This window comes from Colobus angolensis, unplaced genomic scaffold (genome assembly GCF_000951035.1).
Source record: "Colobus angolensis palliatus isolate OR3802 unplaced genomic scaffold, Cang.pa_1.0 Scaffold400, whole genome shotgun sequence".
Lineage (NCBI taxonomy): Eukaryota > Metazoa > Chordata > Mammalia > Primates > Cercopithecidae > Colobus > Colobus angolensis.
The window spans coordinates 2,379,860-2,400,170 of NW_012117378.1; the positions used below are offsets into that span (position 1 = coordinate 2,379,860).

At 35.2% G+C, this 20,311-nt stretch overlaps 1 protein-coding gene across 3 annotated transcripts in view; it reads right to left on the bottom strand.

Moving 5' to 3' along the window:
- Positions 1 to 20,311, bottom strand: part of INPP4B (inositol polyphosphate-4-phosphatase, type II, 105kDa) — an 825,859-nt gene that overhangs the window by 103,709 nt on the left and 701,839 nt on the right. For all 3 annotated transcript variants that reach the window (XM_011955816.1, XM_011955817.1, XM_011955818.1), the window contains 2 exons: positions 18,647 to 18,850; positions 4,257 to 4,413 (listed from right to left, as the gene is read on the bottom strand). In XM_011955816.1, coding sequence (XP_011811206.1) covers positions 4,257 to 4,413; positions 18,647 to 18,850 — 361 coding nt within the window. The remainder of the gene's footprint in view (positions 1 to 4,256; positions 4,414 to 18,646; positions 18,851 to 20,311) is intronic.

A 20,311-nucleotide genomic window follows, 5' to 3' on the forward strand; every position in this document is an offset into this window, starting at 1 on the left:
CATTTACTCTGAAAAGAAATTTATAAAGCAAGCCAAAGATATATGGAAAAACGTTGGTTCTCAAATGAACAGAAAACCTTCAAAACTACAGATTTAAAATATTACTAAATTAATATACTATGAAAAAGAAAATTTGCACCTTGAAAAGAGAAATAGCTGTACGTTATAGAACAGTGTAAGAAGGTGGATAAAAGTACCACAACTCAGATGACCATCTGTTTAGCCATGTTAAGTACACAGCAGCAAAACAAACACAAACTATAGCTACAATGTAAAAATAAAGGAGTGTGATGAAAAAAGAAATACTGTCATAGAACTGATTTACTCCATACTTAAAAATGTATCCCAACATAAATCACAATAATCAAAACCCTATAAAATAAAACAAAATTCCAGAATTTGATTTAAAATGGATACAGAATCTAATAAACAAAAAGACAGAAGTAATACAACATGAAGAATAACATCACTAACAAACGATGCTGCAACAAATGCTTATCAGTCTTTGTCATACCATATGCTGTAATAAATACTATATGTCTCAAATTGCTCACCTAATCAATTCACTAATTAACTGTAAAAAAGAAAGGAGCAAAATGGCTTCTGCACCCCAACTACAGGCTGGGATAAAATTGAGACTATTGAAGAAATACATTTTATTATCAAGAATAATATTTTGGAATATAGAAATATGTTATATAATGTCAAACTTCACAGAAATAAGAAATTACAATATGACATTTTCACCCACAGTGGCATGAAATAAGTGAAAATATTTAAGGCTGAGAAGATTGTAATTAGAAGGGTGCTTTTAGATCCTGTTAGTTAGAGTGCCTTTTGTTATAGAGAACCATCAAAATGTTTCTATCCATCCAGATGTTGGTTTCTAAATGCTGTTCTCCAATAAAATGAAACCAGGGTTCCTTAGAAATTGGCCAAACCTGAAGCTGGGGTAGGGAAAGTATAAGATGAGCCTAGAGCTTCTTATGGTGCCAAAGAGGAATGCAGTAAGTAAAAAAATTAAGAAAATGAGTAAGGGAAATAAGAAAGTAAGGGAGTAAACAACATATGGTAGGATGTTGTCAGAAGGACACAGAAATCCGTCTGAATAAGACAGAACAACTTGAGTCCAAAATAAATAATATTAGTATTGGATTCTTAACCAAATAAAATAAGTATTCAAACAAGAGGAAAAGATTTTGAATGTTATCACCACAAGGAATGATAAACATTTAAAGTGATGAATATGGTAATTACTCTGATGAATACACTAATAAAGGAGCACATGGGGTTTTACCCCAAAATACGGCTCCCTGATATAATGAATATTTTGAATTACAGGCCCTTGGAGATCAACAGATGCTAGAACAGATTTTTCCTGTCTACATAAAGACCGGGCACACCGACGAAGGAGAAGAGTTGTTTCTCCTCTGCCTTGGCTCCATGTCTCTTAATCTTCTACCTCTTCAAAAGCACAGGCTGAAGTTGCCTTAACTGCTTAAAGCTCAGATCTTCAAAAATAAACAAACAAAAAACCAAACAACAATTTCTTGTGATCCATTCCTTGAGTTTCTATTAAGTGAACCCATCCCAGGAGGAAGACTAAAGTCGTCAACAAACCTGGACATATTTTTGTCACAAACCAACAGGCCCAACAGACCACTGTATGTTCTTCAACCCCATTAAATTATCCTAGAAATTATTTGCTTTCTTCCTAAAATCATCCACACTACCTCTCCTTTCCCTTTCCCTTTACATGTAGGGTATATAAGCATCTGTACCCCATTGAGATACTAGGCAATCACTGTGTGATTCTCCCCTTACACATGATAGCAATAAATTATATTCCTTTTCTCTTACAAATCTGCCTTTCTACGAGTTAATTTTTCAATAACTTTTCAGAAGGCAAAAGGAGAAGCTTTTCATTCACCCACACATACACATTCATTGAGACATCACAGTGAACCCCATAAAAATGTACAATTATTATGTGTCAAATATAATTAAAATTTAAGTTAAAAATAAGTATTCATGAGTCCACATTGATATTAAAAGAATGGATAAATAAATACATAGAAGAGAGAGGGCAACTCTTCCTTACAAAATAATTCCAGTTCTCACAATCTAATTTATGAGAAAATATCTGAAATTTAGTTAAAGACTTAGAGAATCAAAGATGCTTATATGTTAATTATAGCACTATGATAGTACTTAAAAATCTACAATAATGGCTTCTATTTTGATGAATTCGTTTACAGTCATTATAATTTTCGTTCTGGAGAATGATTATGAGGAAATATTCAGACAAAAGTAACATATTTCACACATTTAAATAGTGACTTCTCCTAAAAAAAATTCTAACACAAGAAAGAATTGATGATGAGTGAAATAAACACAGATAATAAGAAAATAAATTAGAGGGTAATATGTTGTAGTTTGACTCTAACCATCCACAACATTGATCTAGTTGTGAATTCTACTTTTGCAGCAACTTCTACTTGGTTTTAGACTATATCTACACAATATCTCATATTCAAATAAAAATGACTCATCTTATCTTACAGATGATTTATCTACTGAATATTTTACCTTTTAAAATGCATTTTGATTGCCCAGATGCAGTCTTCTGGTGAAATACAAGATACACACACACACACACACACACACACTCACACTCTATAATTTCAAATATTTTGGAATTTTATTGTCTTCAGTGAGAAGTTTTGGCAACATTGAACAAAAAATGTAACAAAATCCAGTGTCCCTTATCTTATTTCTGCTAAAAAATAAAATGTCTTGAAAAAAATCTACCATTGGACATAGTAAGTCACTAAAATGAATTCTTCTTACCTCATTTTCTAGAGGACAGCAGTGTTTGGCCCACACTTGATAATCAATATATGTTCAATTAAAGAAAATTGAAGTATGCTATTTCTTTATGACATAGCTATGACAAGCTTTCATTTTGATTCATGTAAAGTTATGAAGCTAGACAAGATTCATTAACTAATAAAAACTGGTATTATTAAAAACAGAAAATCCCTACATACAGTTAGACCAAGTAGGTGTGAACATAAAGAACATTAGCATAAATGTTTCGCCTATATGAATGTATGACAGAGGAAGGGGGACCATCTACAATAAGAATACTTTAGGAAGCCATAGCTTACAATATAATTTAGAAATGGTTCTACTGTTAATCAAGTGATGAAAGATTGATGTTTGAGATAATTAAACTCCTGACGAAAATGTGAGTAACGAGAAATCAGGAAAACAAATTGAGGAAACATAAATCTAATTTTATAAATGTTTCTATTTTCTTATGCTTATGACTCTTTTCTTTTTAAAGTGAAAGAAAGAACAGATTTCAGAAGAAGAGAGTAGGATAATATTGCTTATTCTCTACAAACACTTAAGGTACCCAGCAAAAAAGTCTGACTCAACCCTAATAGCAGTTCCTACTGCCATAAAGAGATGTAAACATTTGTCTTGGTTTTTGTGTCAACAGTAATCAAACATTAGTCAAATCAACAAAAAGAAAATTTCAAAACCATTTATAGGGACACACCTGTAGTTAAAATTTTGTTTGTATTTTCTAGCCAACTTTGTAATAAGGTATACATTTGAAAGTATCTGCCTACCTATCTACCTACCTACCCACCTATCTCTCCACAGAAAAACACATGCACTCACATGTATACACATGTATACATGTGTGCATGGTTTCACGAAAATCTAGATTTGTCATATATTTTTTAAAGCAATATGCTAGCATGTCCCTTACAATCAAATCTTTCTATATATTTTGGAGATAATTTACACAAATATTTCTCAGAATAATGCAAAAGTCATCCTATCTGATTACATTCTGTTAAGAAACCACTGTGAGATACTGTGTCTGATACGCCTCTAAGTTTCTAAGAGTTAAGTGCAGATGCTTATTCATCTTTCAAAAAAATTTTGGAGGAATGTGTAAAGGTAGGTTAAACTATGTCAGATTCTTAAAACACTTTTCTTTTTTCAAGGTTTTTTATGTGGTAAGAGAATAAAAAAAAGAACATTGCTAGCAGTTCTGAAAACACAACTGAGATGCAATTTGATAAATAGCCTTCCATCATCCAAGCCAGAGCTGTGGAAAATCATGCTATCAGCACTTTCATCAAAGATACTATTGACTCCTCTTTTTCTGTCTCATTTTATCATGACTTTCTCATTTTGTTTACTCAGCAAATGATAGGGAAAAAAAGATTTCTTACCTCTTGGGTGAGAGGGGATGGAGTCTGCTAACGAAGGTTCCTTTTCTCCATCATTGTTGCCGCCACTGCCTTCACTGCCGCCATCTCTTTCAATCAGTTTGTCCACCATAGCAATAATGCAGTTCAGGCTCTTCCCTACATTGGCCCACACCCTGTCCTGAAAAAAGCATGAGTATCACTACGTATTTTTATCACAACAACAAGATAAGGTAAAGTCAGATAAATCTATTTTAGAGAAGCATTTGGAAGGATAGTCATTAGAATGCAGATGGAGTAGCTCTAAATTCCCATTAACTTGGTCAGACTATGGATATATAATAAATATATGTTCTCTTAATAAAGCAAAAATGAAGTATTATGAATCTTTTTATTTAGTACATTATTTTCACCCTGTCATAAAGAAATGACCATCATACAATATTAATCCATAATAGAGCACAAATTATGATATTTTAAATGGAAGATATCAATTCTCTTTATCAACACTTATTACAAAAGCAAAGACACACCAATATTTTTAAAGAATGGCCTCCTCTTGTGTCAGAAATTCTTGGAGTATTTTTGGATATATGTATTTCAGTAGCATTAAGTATATTCACATTGTCATGCACCCATTACTAGCATCCACTTCCAGAAATTTTTCACCTTCCTAGACTGAAACTCTATACCCCTTACACACGAATTTCAAATTTCTTACTCTTGCAGCCCTTGGCAACCATCATTCTGCTTTCTGTCCCTGTGAATGTGACTATTCTAGGTACTAGAAATTCTGGAAGTATAGTCTTTAGACCACTTATAACAGAACAGCCCAGAAAATTAGTATGCAGATCCCTGGGTCCCACCAATTGAATCAGAAACCCCGGGAGGAAGGCACAATACATTGAAATTTTGACGAATTCCTCAGATACTTCTGACCATACTGTCTTATAACTTCTACTTAATATTATACACTAGAGCTACATAATAAGTCATTTTGAGTGATTTATTTCCCAGGAAGCAACCTGTACCACTAGTGGGCCTCTTTGCCACTAATCTTCCCAGTTCTCATTAGTAGAAATTTTTGCTTAAGGCAATGCATGCAACTAAATTGTTTGATTCACAAAATTGCTATTATTAATTGTTTAAATACTATTTTCAATATATATATATCACGATAGAAGACTGCCATTCCTCACTTCCTTTGTGCTTCTCTTCCTATATCATCTAGCTCTGACTCCTAATTTTTCTCTCCAGGCATAATATCCAGACAGATTTATGGTGTTTTCCCTGCATCATACCACAGAACAACCTTTCAGTGGGTGCTTTCTCTATAAAAGAGGTATCTCAGGAACATGGAGTACCACTTAATGTAAAGATAGTACTAAATTATAGTATTTCCTTAGTGGTTTGTATATTTTTTCTCAAATGTACTTTTTTTTTTTTTTTGCCTAAGCTAATTTTGCTACTTCATAAACATATAAATTAATTTTGGAAAGGATAAATCAAGGAATAGACACTAAAGTTGAATTGAGATTATGCGATGGCTATCTTGTAAAGACGGAGTGCACAGACATGCCTACTTTAGCTGAGGAAGTAATAGGGTTTTAAAGAAAAGCAGAACATTCAAAGGTAGCACAGATAATTTTGGATCCTTATGTGACATGCTACCTAGGAGACGCTGAGAAAAGTATTTCATCCCTGGGGAAGCCCAGTCATCTCAGTTGGAATGATAATTATTGCTCTAACTACCTCACCAAACTACAATGGGAGCCAAATGTTGTGTTTTCTGTGACGGCACTTGTTAAAATTATTACCATTTGGCAAAATCACATCCAAAACTTCCTGGATTTCCTAAGTGAATCAAGCTTTCCCCTCACCCTGTAACCCTGAGTAGGAAGTTTTCTATTAACCACATGTGATTATAACAATTTTTCCCCTAAAGTCAGATCTTTCCACAAAGAATTGAAAGCACTTTACCTCTAAGAAAAATTTAAACACCCATCACATCCATAGATTACATCATCATCTGCCTGTTGTCTGAGAAAATGATGTAAAGTAACCTCTGAGCCATAAACCAGGAGAGCTAAGGAAGCTCATTTATTCCAGGAGGAAATGCTGGGGAAAGGTAAGTAACCAGATGGTCTTGACATCAGTTGGATTGGGATTTGGTGAGGAGCTTCCATTCTGGAGCACAATAACAAACTGGTGGCCTCTCTTTTCAATATGTCTTAATCACTACCATCAACTGCATCTTTAAGGTGATCAAATTGAAAAATTAAACAACTCTCCAGCTAAAACTGGAAATCAACTCTGCTACTGAGGAAAAAAAAAGGGGAGCAGATTCCTCTCAATTTTTCAGATTAGCTTTGTACATAAGTTGTCAACTCTCTTCCTGTTGTCCATGTTGAAAGCAACTTGTGTGTGTGTTTATGTGTGTGTGTGCGCATATGTGACACAGTTGGCTCATTGCAGCCTTGATCTCCTGATCAAATGATCAAATGATCAAATGATCCTCCCACCTCAGCCTCCCAAGTAGCTGGGACCACAGGTGCGCCCACCAAGCCTAACTAATTTTTCCAATTTTTGCAGAGATGGGGTTTTACTATGTTGCCCAGGCTGATCTTGAACTCCTGAGCTCAAGTGATCCACCCACCTCAGCCTCCCAAAGTTCTGGCATTATAAGTGGGAGCCACTGCACCTCAGGGAACTGTATATTTTGATCAAAGATCAAGTCCCATTGCATGTTGCTTTTTTTTTTTTTTTTTTTTTGTATTTTTTTTAGTAGAGACGGGGTTTCACCCTGTTAGCCAGGATGGTCTCAATCTCCTGATCTCGTGATCCTCCCGTCTCGGCCTCCCAAAGTGCTAGGATTACAGGCTTGAGCCACCATGCCCAGCCGCTTTTCTTACATAAAGGAATGTAAGGGACAGATCAACTTCTCTTAATCACATCTCTGAAGAGCCTGAAAATAAAAGTATTTAAAAGATAATTTGACATTCAAACGTATATATTGTTCTTCCTTTCCGAACAGCTCAGGTTGTAAGATTTCACTGGTAGAAAAGTCACCTTTGTAGCCTGTAAAGATATCTTTGTTGGTCTGAGGAGCAAAATGAAGCATCTTCATTGGCTAAAACCAATCAGCATGTCATAAAGGGCTATATACGGTAGGCAGAATAAAAAAAATTAGTCGTTAATGTTTAGAGGACACAGAAGATGAGACAAATATTTGTTGGGGGTGGGAAATTGAGCAGTCTCTTCTGTGATACTAATACACAATTCATGCATAATCAAATATTTGCTTGAGGGGACATTCAACAGCAGACCCTAAGCAGACTCCTTCTATTCCTTGTCTGTTGGAGAGGAGATGCTGCCTATCTGGTGGTGAGAGAATTCAGCCTTGCTGGTCATGGCCTCCTTCTCTTTTATGGCCTTTACTAAGTAGTTATTACTACTTAGTAGCAGTTAATAAAGTTATTGATGTGTGTTTCTGTCTCTAATATTAGACTGAGTTATTTGAGAACTGTGTTCTTGTTTTGTGGCACAGGGCCTGGCTCTCAGTAATTTTTGTTGGAGGAAAGGAAAGAAGGCAGGTGGAGAAAGAGGGAGGAAATAAGAGAGGGAAGAGAACGAGGTGACTCCAAAGACAGATTAAAGGCTATATTTATATTCATTTTGTATATGCACATTAGCTAATTTAATGTTCAAAAGCCACCAAATAAGGTTACTGTTATTGACTCAGTTTTTAGAGATAATGGACTTCTTGTAAGAGATGTTTAATAACATTCAACATTAAAATGGTATAAATGGACTAGAACTTCCATTCGGTTTGGTTCCAAAGACTTGATTCTTCCGCTATGATTTTCCACAGAAATGGGGTACAGAGTAGCACAAACTATACAGAAAAAAAAAAAAAAAAACAGAATAAAGGAGCCCAGGAAGGGTGAGGTAGAGGTGTGTGCCACCTTACAAGAGCAAGACTAAGTTTTAGTTATCTGAGACTTAAATGTGAGAAGAGATAAGTCTACAAAATGAACTGGCTGGTCCCATCCCATGTACTCTCAAGTCTGAGATCAAAGATGTCTTACAAGCAGGGATAGAGCAGTCATTTGGTTAAAGGGTCATTCAGTTTGGCACAAAGGACATAAGTGACCTGCATTAATAAAGGAGTATCAGGATCAAGGCCCCAGATCCATTCATGTGACCAGGATATAGAGCAGGGTGCAGATAACAAGGAGGAAAGGTGATTATTCAATTACTAGGAGACTGGAGTACATGGTAGTCAATTGTTTTGAAACTAGGATGCTAAAAAGAAGGGTAAGAAAGATTTTTAAAGGGAAGCCTTGAATAACTGAGTTTTTTCTTAAACTAGCCCCTTTCCATTATATCTCTGTGAAAACATACACAGAGGAAAGTTACCAGCACAAATACATTCTCATTTTGATGATTTTTACTCACTGTGCCAGTCCACAGGGGAAATACCTTGTGCCTAGATTGCTCATATGGGGCTAGGGCCTACTCTTCTTTCTTCTCTACTAAAATCACACAATTAGTTTCAGATTGCTCCCATGATGAAGAAAGGCTGATTAGTGGGAAGACAACAGTAGCATAAGAATGTGGCTGCAGTACGTGGTGCTTCCAGCCCCTCCAGATCCTGCTTAGCTCCCCGCCACATGAGAGGATTAAAAACCACTACCACCTATCAGAGAAGTGAATTGCTGGGCCTTTTCCCCAGAAATAGCAGCCATTATCTTGCTAGGTCCCCTACCGTATGAAGGAACTAATGGGGAATTGGCAGGTTAAAGTCTAATCTTTATTCAGTGCAGCCTAATTGGTGTATTTAACCTCCATGGAGCCTTCACAACAACCCTACTCCTTGGAAGTGAACTGGCTATAAACTTTTCCTGGTCAATGAGGGCATAGAGTCAGTGGGGAACCAGCAGCAATATTTATTTCACTCTGAGTCAGGTGCTCTTTTATTTCTGGGTTATAACCTAAGCTAACATGCAGGTCAAACCCACTGGCAGTAGATGCAGAAATGTTGACGGATGTAGCCACGGGGTCATTACACCTGGCAGAGTGAGCCATGAAGGCAGGCAGCATGATGGTGACTCAGCATGTCACACAATTATGAGTTTAGCAGCATCAAGAGAAATCCTGACTGCTTTGGAGCAGTATATTTGGAGAATATATTTTTTAACTTAAAAAATACATTCCGTAATGCTTAGCTGACCAACTTTTTCTAAGGCCAATTTTTGATCAGAAAGAATGTGAACACTAAGCCAGAGCTGATATAGATGTACAAAATAGCCCTGATGTATCTATATTTCTGGAATAATTTCTCACTTGTCATTATCAATTTCTGAGGACTTTGATTAGAAACAGTCAGTGAATTAACAAGGCCAATCCCATCTTTAAAAAGAAGCTTCCATTTATCCCTGATTTTGATAGAGAGCAATATCCTCTATACTGGCCAAGGTCTGTAATACTGAAAACCTTTGTTCTTTCAAGAGCTGTATAGCTTTTCTCCCTGAACCCTTTATCCAGACTGTTAGGTAAATTGAGTTGCACTTAAAATATTCTGTATTTCAAACTGGCAAGTGTATAGCCCACGGTATCTGTCTCTTTCACACACACCCATACCCACACACATACACACACCACATATCAACATACACACATCAACACACACACACACATTCACTAAAAATAGCCAGACACGTAAACATCCACCAGATGAGATTCCCTGATCTTTGCTTCCTGTTGGTCCTCCTGCTTTAACTTCACCTATTTCCTCATGTAAAAATACCTGACCTTCATCTCCCAATAACTACACTCAGTTTAAAATTCACTCCTGGCCTCATCCTGAAAACGAATCCCCTGTAACAAAAATGGACTCAATTAGCCATTGTTTCTCCAATTTTGACCTCTCCATATTCCCCTGGCTTGGATTTTTCTCATGCCTATATTATTGGCTATCACAAAATCAGGTCTATCTATAAGTGCCACATTGATCTTCACTGATCACCATCCTCATTTGATTATTTCTAATCAAAAGCAGGCCTAGTACTATAGCCAATATTACATTCTTCTCTCAGCCTGGAGGCACATCTATAGTTGGGTAGACCTAGATAATCCTTATTTCTCATTAGTCTTCAAAATGAAACCTTCATCCAGATGTCTTTTTGTGGTCTTAGAAACATGCTGTTACATTAAATCAACATATATTTACTAGACATCTGCTATACGCCAGTTCAGTGCTAAACATCAAAGATTTGAAGGAAACTTTGGAAGATCTAATATTTCTAATATCTTGAAACATGTTGGCTTTTATACCTAGAATACTTTCTCCATTATCTTCCATCAATCTAAATTCTTCCCCTTTCAAATCTCACCATCTCCAAGAATGTTTCATGCTTCTCTCCTTTCTCTTTGCCTAACATGCTTTTTTTCTTTTTAATAGACTGTGTGCTCTATAAATGAAATGACTATTATTTTTTAATCATTTTATTCTCATGGTCTTAGTCCTAGAGAGGAAATGGATGAATAAAAGAAGAATGGATGCAGGAATAAAAGAAAGAAAAAGGGGGTGATTCCTCCATCTTTTCTGACTGTCACATAACCACTCTCTGAATATTTTTGGCATTTTTAAATTTCAAAATTTCTTCTTCTTCCTTTATTTTTAGAGATTAGATCTCCCTCCGTTGCACAGACTAGAATGCAGTGGGGCGATCATAGCTCACTGCAACCTCAAACACCTAGGCTTAAGCAATCTTCCTGCATCAGTCTCCCGAGTAGCTGGGACGACAGGTGTCTGCCACCACACTTGGCTTGGCATTTTTAATGTGTATCACACAACCACTTGCATCCTTGGAATATCTTTCAATACCTCTGTTCATTTTATGAGTGCTAGTCATCTTACTTAAATGAGATGATCTTACTGTTAAGGTCAGGTTTCATATAAGTGCCTATACCACTGTTGCACACTGTTTATACTTATTGAATATTGACTGACTTACTAATCTGTTATTTGGTAGTAAAAAGAAACGATACTATAAGAAGTTCTCATTACATGCATCTTCAAATTGAATTTATAACCAAGTTCCTACTCCGAATGGCTACATTCAACCTAATAAATGCCACATCATGCTAAAGCTTTCAATTCAGTGCAAATGTTAAATAAAGCATTTGCTTAATAATAAGTGAAAAAATTCCACTGATTGACTAAAGCTTTTAACTTTAAATTGGTAACTGGATGCTATCTGCACACCATCAGATACTTGCACAACTGGTTGAATTGTATGACGTTATCAGTTAGTGTGCTGTGCACAACCATTTTCAAAGACTAATTATTTTTAATTGTATGTACCTTAATAAATCAAGCCAACAGTCTGCCTATATACACCATAGTGTTTCCTTTACTTATTCACTAAATTTTGGAGTTAAAAATTTTCTATTTGGGAAACAATATCTCATTATTCAAAATAAAATGTATTAAACTTTGAGGGCACTTGATTTGAATGTAATAATACATTTCTAAAGTGTATGTATGCAAGTTTGCACGTTCATTATACACAGGCACATCAAAATAGCTGATATTGAACCAGGCATTATAAATGTCTAGAAAATATCCAAGGGAGATGATGGTATCCAATAGAGAACTACGGGAAAATCATTACATTATTTTGCATAATCATTACATTATTTCATTACATTAATAGAAATAAACTATCTATTAAAATACAGGTTTGAACTGGAGGATGAGCTGCTGATTCAGCAAGTCTATCCATTCACTTATTCCTACATTAACTCTGAAAAATACATTGAGCTAGGATGTATAGGACATGTTAGGTGTTATAAAAGAGGGGACTGAAGGTGAAAATATTAACTGCATGTGGGAAAATCTAGAAATTGGCAGGATTTCATGAATATGCATGCACATAAAGATCTCATCAGGGGTTTATTTTCTTTAATAGAACATTTGTGCATTTTAATGGACATTCACGAACTTTGCTTAATCACCTTTTGTGGACCTTCATATTGGATAAGTATTCAAAGCACATTTCTCTTGGGTGATATAGACTGGAGAAGTTCAGGAATGTTTCCCATCCACCAAGAAAACAGAGGATAGAACACATTCAGTTGCCATATAGGGAACAACTGTCCCCATTCTCCCTGCCTTTGACTGCTCTTTCTGATGGTGACAGTGAATGCTTTGACTGTTCCCTCCTCCTTTTAAGATTAACAAAACCATACAACCCTATTATGTGTGACTTAGGGATAACAAAAATAAAAAAACTGAGACAAGGGGCAAATAGTTGCTTTCAATTTATATTCGCTGGGAAACATCTGAAGAAATTATTTCTGTGTAACTAGAACCTTTGTAATCTGCACATGAATAATTAAATAAAGTTGCCACCACTGGTTTCTGGAGGCTTCTGAAGTCCTTCATTAGTCATGACCTTAGCTTTGGTCATATCTGATTTTCTGTGTCTATCTTGAATTTTATCACTTTCTATATTTGAAGATATTTTGAAGATGACTTAAATAGTCACTACAGAGTTGATTAAGACACTAGGAAATATGCACTAGGGAGAGGGGGATATTTTGCAGATGGCTAGAATAGTTATCTTAGAGCTAATTAAGACACTGGGAAATCAGAACTGAGAAGGACATAACTGGGTACTCTTCACTGGACGGGAGAAACAAAATCCTCAAAAGGACTCATGAATTATAGTGAGAGAAAAGCTACTGGACATACGGCAGAATTATATTAAGTTGAAATATTCTGTTTCAAAATAAGAAGACAAATAAAAATAACCATCTGGAGACAAATTTCAAAGACATTAATTTATTCTATAAATGTGTATTGAGTACCTTTTGTGTTCACACGCTTCACTAACTGTGTAAATGCAACAGTGAATAAGACATTGTTTTTTTCCTATCAAAGCTTATAAAGTTCATGAACACATGGAGAAAACAGACACATAAACAACTGATTATACTCAGTGTTCACTAGGCTATGTGTTCATGTAATATAAGAATAATGCTTCATTATACAAAATGATTTGAAGTTGGATATATACACATATATACTAATATATATACACACATATATATGCATCTGTCTATCACTTACAAAATTTGGAAGTAAATGGCCACATTTTAGTAGAGATAATACTCATTTAGGTGACCAAGTTATAAGGTGTTGCTTTGAAAAAGTTTAATCATAGATTAATATCAAGTAGTCTATAAAAATTTGTTACTTCTAAAGAATGAGAATGATTTATCTCCTTATTAAGATCAGGACAATGGTTTTAAATCACATGTAGCCAATTAGATAACTGAACAAAATCTTTTGAATATTAATTTTCACAGGTACCTCTGCATTATGCATATTCTCAATGTTTTTCTGTAGAGGTAATGTTTTCTAAGATGGACAGAGTAGTTGGACAAAGAGAAGTTGAGAATACAGATCACTATAGATTTCCTGTGGAGATACCTGGCTAAATATGCTTTGACCTCAACAATTAACAATGCTTGCAACTGTCTATGCTCATTGCTACCAAGTATGGCAGTATAAATAGCTCTTCAATACTCCTGTCAAGCTTGATGCTCTTATGCCTAGTGTTCCATTATTGGAATGCTAAGCATGCTGAGTTATTTATATCCAACCGCTCAAGGTCATCGCCAAGGTCTGATTTTTCACTCAGGCAGAAATTTTAAAAATTGCAACCTCAGGAATAATGGGTTAAGCATTCACATTTGCTGTAGGCCTCATTAGAGAATAGTATAGTACAAAATAAACTGTATAAAATTTGTAAGGAATATATCAGAAGATGGTTCATAGAAATCTAATTCCCAAACACAATCTTTGGTAGTCTTGAGTTACAGAATGGCCATAAATTTTTAGGTTATCTATGGAGTTTATTAATAGGATGTTTTACATAAATATTACTATAAATTTGTGCTATTGTTTCTAAAGTCTATAAAATTATTGAAAAATTAATATGGATGGATCATCCATTGTGTTTATGTAACATAAACACATTTAACATAATAAGAAACAGCAAATGTTTGCCTAGCTTAAGAATGAAGACTAAAATTTTAAATTTGGTTTATATTTGTAACATGAAAGGAATTAATTGGATAATTTGGATGCTGAAATGCCACTTGATATAGAAATGTAGTTCAATTAAAAATGGGCTTTGTATATGTCTAAATATTAAGAATTGTTTTTCACTTTGCTAGAATGGATCAGAATATAAAGGATCAGAAGTTTCTTTTTTAACAACTGATTTGAATAGAAGTAGGTAGATTTAGCCCTTAACCTATAGTAACTTTGAAATTAAATCACAGTGTTCCACAGAATTTCAGAATTATTAGAAGCCACAAAAACTAGGTCAACGTAATAGTTTGGTTAAATGACATGCTTTCATATTTTGGACAAACTAATCTTGGAATCCCAGCTGCTGGAAGCATCTGTTGCAGAGATGTAGAGAAAGAAAAGTAGTATGTCATCTTAACTGGCTAAAAGAGAATGCTATGTTAGTCTATTCCTTGGCACAGATTGTTATACAAAACCAAATATTCCTTTGGGGTTTAATTGTTTACTAACTTTTCAGGAAAATAAACCCTTGAAGCATTCCTTTATTTAATAAGTAAAATTCAGTAAATAATGGACTTTTTTGCAAACATTCATTTTAGTTTCAGTCTTTACCATATTTACTATACAATTATTATCCAGATTCATATGCCATCAATTTTGTCAACAAAACAAGTTGAAAAGAGAAAGGACAGCCTCATAGTGATTCACAGTGAACAGGATTCTCTTTTTGACTTCAAAAGAATGGTTCTTACCTGCATCAATCGGGTAGGATTTAAGAGTAATCTAATAACATTTATTTACTTGTCAAATACTTATTATAAGAAGCTAAACACAATTGTCCAAGTTGGGTAATTATTACAGTCACTATCAGAAATTAAGTAAAACAAACAAAAAATGCTTAATGGAGTTACTGTAACCTTATTTGCAAACGTAAGCCAATTTAAGTGATCAGGGAATATCTTCATATAATATCACAGAAACCCAATTAAATTAATTTAAAATACTGAATTACTTCCAGCGTTGACTAGACTTGTAATCAGCACTGAAACTTTTCTAACAACTAATTAAAAAGGGAGTACACAAAGTTATGTTTCTAATTCATTTAATGCCACAGTCTCTAAAGGCATTTTCAATTAGCTACATTTTCTTTAGTTTTACTCAATTTATCAAAGTTAGATGAAGCTTTGAGAATAATGTTAAATGGTTATGACTCTGGTGAAATATTGTTTATATCTTTTTATAAGGGATTTCTATCCCTTGATGAAGGAATGTTCTCAGTAGACAGTGGATGCTAAGGAAAATCGATGAAAATGTTATACATCAATCAGACTCGGTTATTGTTTGCAAAAAGAGTAAAATTATAATAGAAGGAGAGAATTAGAAGTAACTTTTCTGAGTGGGAAAGATTTTTCTTGTAATTATGGTAAATTAAGACAAAGCTTTTATATGCTTTCCAGAAACGATGAGTTCTGAAGGAGGCTTAGAAATGACAGGAAAGGAGACGCAGAGAGTAATGCAACCCTTCATTATTACCCGACTCCTTTTGCCTTTTGAAGGACAGCAAGAGAAACTGAGATGTCTCCCCTTCATCAACTGGAGAAAAGAATCAGGAAGACGTTTTTCCTGGTGTGAAGACTAGCAAAATATTCCCAAAAGAATAATGAATGCTAAACAAACAACCATGCCAGCTGATACTCCAGCCTTGGCTGGCCCATCATCACAAAGCCTCCAATTTTTTACATGTTACTCATAAGCTCAAGTACTCATTTCTTCGGTGCCTATTTGAAACCTTCACCACTCACTTCCTCCAGTCCTCCTCGTCTTTTTCTCTGAGCACAGGATTCTACTTTACTGATAAAAGCAGCCATCCAGCCCCACCAACCCTCACATCTTCACATCCTTCCTGCAGTCTCAGGAGAAGGGCCTGTTCTTCCACCTGGGCCCTACCGTTGACTTTCTTCCTTCTCTTGTAAGGACCTTCCTTGCTCCATCAGTTATCACCTCTGTGCCTCTCACATAGCCTTTGGAATATAACATGCTCATATTTCACTCATTTTAAAACAAAACATGTAAATAACTAATAATAATCAGACACGAACACACATACTAACTACCGATCTCTGTATGTCAGCTATTATGTCACATCTAAAAGGCCACTCCTTCCTCTTTCTTGAATGTTTAACTTATACTCAGATTTAAATCTCCAAAGTTACTTCTGGAAACACCACTATGGCTACCACATTCTTGCTGTATCCCATGTACATCTCTAAGGCTGCACTGCGATTGCCATTTGTCTTTCTACAGCACTGAAATAGGCTGTGGAGTAACTGAGGGCCCAGGTTGTTCACCTGTGTCCCCAGCATGTGGCACAGTAAATAAGGCAGAACAGGTACTCAGTAACACTGGAGGGAATAGTTCTCCGTAAACCTTCTCAACTAATGATACAGTCCCCACTTTCTTCCTTCTTTGCCCATCATAAGACAGTTCTGGACTTAAAATTTTGAGTTGAAGTTATATTAGCAGAAACTGTCTTCTATCATGCCTCTTTCTAAGCTTTGTTGCAAAATGTTGTAACTATTTGTTAAAATATTTTTATCTATCACTAGACTCTGAGCTGCAAGAAGTAAGGATCTAACATCACTTGCCTTCCCACTTGAAATACTTACTAAATAAAAGGTTTCAAAAATTATCTAAAGAAAAGGAAATAAGGAAGGAAGGAGAGGGACTATTTTCAACAGGAGGAGGGGGTCAAGGTGAGGAGGAGGGTTTGTAAAACATAGTGAGTTAAAATGAGGGGGAAAAATTCCAAAATTCTCACTTGATTTAATATAAAATGGCAATTATTTGTCAAAAGGTTAACACTGGATGTTTATTAAAATATATCTTCCTTTCTGTATACACTTGAACTCTTCAAAATTCACAGTCCATATTGTACGACATATCTAATTCCCCCACTTATCTCAAGGGATAGTATTAATCTTCATAACAAGATTATATACTTTATATTACTTAAGAAACATATAACAATAATACTAAAGTAATATAATACATTTGCCTTGGCCTTTCCAGGAAATGGAACATCATAACGTGGGTAAATCATTGATTTCATGACCACTCTAAGAGCTAACAGAACATGTGCTGTTATTTTCATTTTACAGTTGAGAAAATTGAACTTCAGAGAGGTTAAGAGGTGTGTAGACCTGGAACTGTGAAAAAAAATTGAAGAAGGTGAAGGTAAAAGGGAGAAAGAAATATTTGCTCTTTGAAAACGCTTCATTGGGAGAAATGTAATTTTAATCAGCAACGACAAACACTTACTCAGCATTTAACTCTTGGAGTCCAGCTCTGTCCTTTTTGTGATAGAAACTTTACCAAAAGAAAAAGCAGGCATCACCTCACAGCCTTTCAGATAACATTATTTTTTTTGAGAGGCCTATGCCTTTTAAGTAATTTACTCCCCAAACATTCTTAAAGTCTAGAGTGGCAATAAGTAATTGTTAACTAAAAACTTAACATCTAATACAGCTAATACACTATTTTTTTGTTAAACATATGATATAGTAATAGATTTCCCCTTGTGTGTGTGTGTGTGTGTGTGTAATATGCATATACTTTGGAGAATTCTTGAATAATGTATATGTATCGATTCAGTAATAATACCCCATTCCTCTCCCACGGTGAACCTTCATGTTTCTCCCGTCGTATTCGGCCCAACTAGAATTTCTCTCACCATATTTATTTCCTTTGTTTATTCATCTTTCCTAGCTATTTTTTCATATCCTTTTATGGGGCCATTCTTCTGTAAATTTTAGAGCACCTAGAGCAGCATCTTACATTATAGAATCTTGAGCGAGAGAAATTTGAGAGATATCTATGTCTACAGTAATTTAAATGTGAATACTTTTAAAAAGTACTTCCAGAATCAAAACACTGGATTGCAATAATGAAAATACTTGTTGCATCCAAGTAGTAGGAACATGGAGGATTTGTTAATCTTTTTCTAAAAAATAACTTTCATGTTTTATACAGCTTGGCAATAAATAAGGAAACATAGAGTCTTGTAACTGTGGCATCTTTGATGACAGATTCTCACTTATACATATAATTCATTGGCTAGCAAATAAATTTTATCAGGATTTCAACTTCCAAAAACAATTGCCCCTAAGGAAAAATGTGACCTATTTATCCACAATCTGTGTTATAACTTTTTTCCATTTTTTAAAATGAAAAGCAGAGCTATCTGATCATTCCTACCTTATTTCTCATTGCTAAACATAGAGAGGCAAGCGATATACAAGAGACTTACCCACTCTTCCTCATCGTAGTCTGAATGATGTGGTATGGAGTCCTGCCGTCTCATCAGTGGGGGCTGCTCTTGGGGACTGCTCTCCTCTGTGCTGTTCTTAGGAGATGGGGGTTTCTTAAGAACGCCGCCTGGCCTTGCAGTGTAGAGTGCTAAAAGAGCACTCCTGACAAGTTGATCCTTGAAGGCATGTACAAAAAGCTCTGTCTGGAAAGAAATTGACAAGGATTAGAAACACCTTGGTAGGCATCTCAGCATAGAGCTGTGGAAAGGTCAATTGCAGATTTGTTGGCACTTAAGTGGTGTGTATGGTGGAAAAAGTACAGACACCAAAGAGAGAAAATGATTCATACCAATCAATGGAAAATAGTTTCGTTTTGGGATGCTGCCAAGGCCTTAAGTCCTCCTGTTTTAAAGTTAATGCTGAGGTTTTAAATGTACTATAAACACCATCTGTCTCCTCAACCGTCTCCGTTTTAGTTTCACAAATCCTGTCTTTGGAGATGAATTTCACTGGGGATAATCATTTGAACAACATATACCTGCGGCAGCTTTCAAGTCATTCCAAACACTCCTGAAAAGAAAATGTAATCAGGCTATGTATATCTTACTAAAACCACAATTACTTTTGCATCAGTCTAATGTATTTTAAACAGTTAAAGACTAAAGAAAGACATACATCCTTAAAGGAGGAGATTATTTTTTAGTATCATAAAAAGATCTCAACAATAGTAGGAATGGCATAGGCAGACTTCTTCATGAAAACATCGGGCCTGTATTCCTTATTATCACCTCCTAAATGCTCTTTTCTACTAAATCGTTTCAGTAATGCTTAATGTTAACGAGGTTACTGTGAAACTTGGCTTGTAAATTTTACAAGCTGGTGGCAAATACCTAGTAAGTACTGTAGCAATGAAGGTTTCCCAACAATAAAGAACTTTACAGCTGTACTTTGCAATTTCCTGATGAAAGGTTTAACAGTTGCACCCTGTAATAGACTGAAGGGTGCAGTAATGAGTACACTTAGCAAGCATGTGGCCTAACAATCTGTTCAAAGAGTAGAGATGTAAGTCAAGTAATGGCCCATATTGTTAACATATTGATCCTCTGTAATCTCTTAGGAAGGGACCCTTTAACTCATAGCATTATATTGAATCATAATTGATATTGCCCCCATTTAATGAGACAGTCTTGATAATGCTGGCTTCATCAGTAATATAACTCGACAGCATTATTTCTCGGTGCACTCTCAATATGCAGTCAACAGTTCCAAGTCTATCTAGTAGTCACTAAATTATCTCTAAATCTTCTTGTTTTGAGCATCAGCAACTAAAGAAAACCCGTTAAGCCCCATGCAAAACAAGTGTTCAATAAGACTTTGTTATATATGCATAGTTACTTACTTGCCATACATCATAAAATTCTAGACTTGAAAGGGATCTTAAAGTTGGCCTCTTCATTAACCAAGATGAGAAAACTAACAAAGAACTGTGGTGATACATTTTAGGGAATACCGCGTATTGGCAGCACAAATGGAACAGGAATGAAGTTTTCTAACCAATCAGCAACTTTCTCCCTTATTCCACACTACTCACCACCTGCCATAAAACTAGATGTTTCTGTCCTTCTTCCTCTTCTTTCCTAACTCCTACTTTCCAAGTGTTTTGA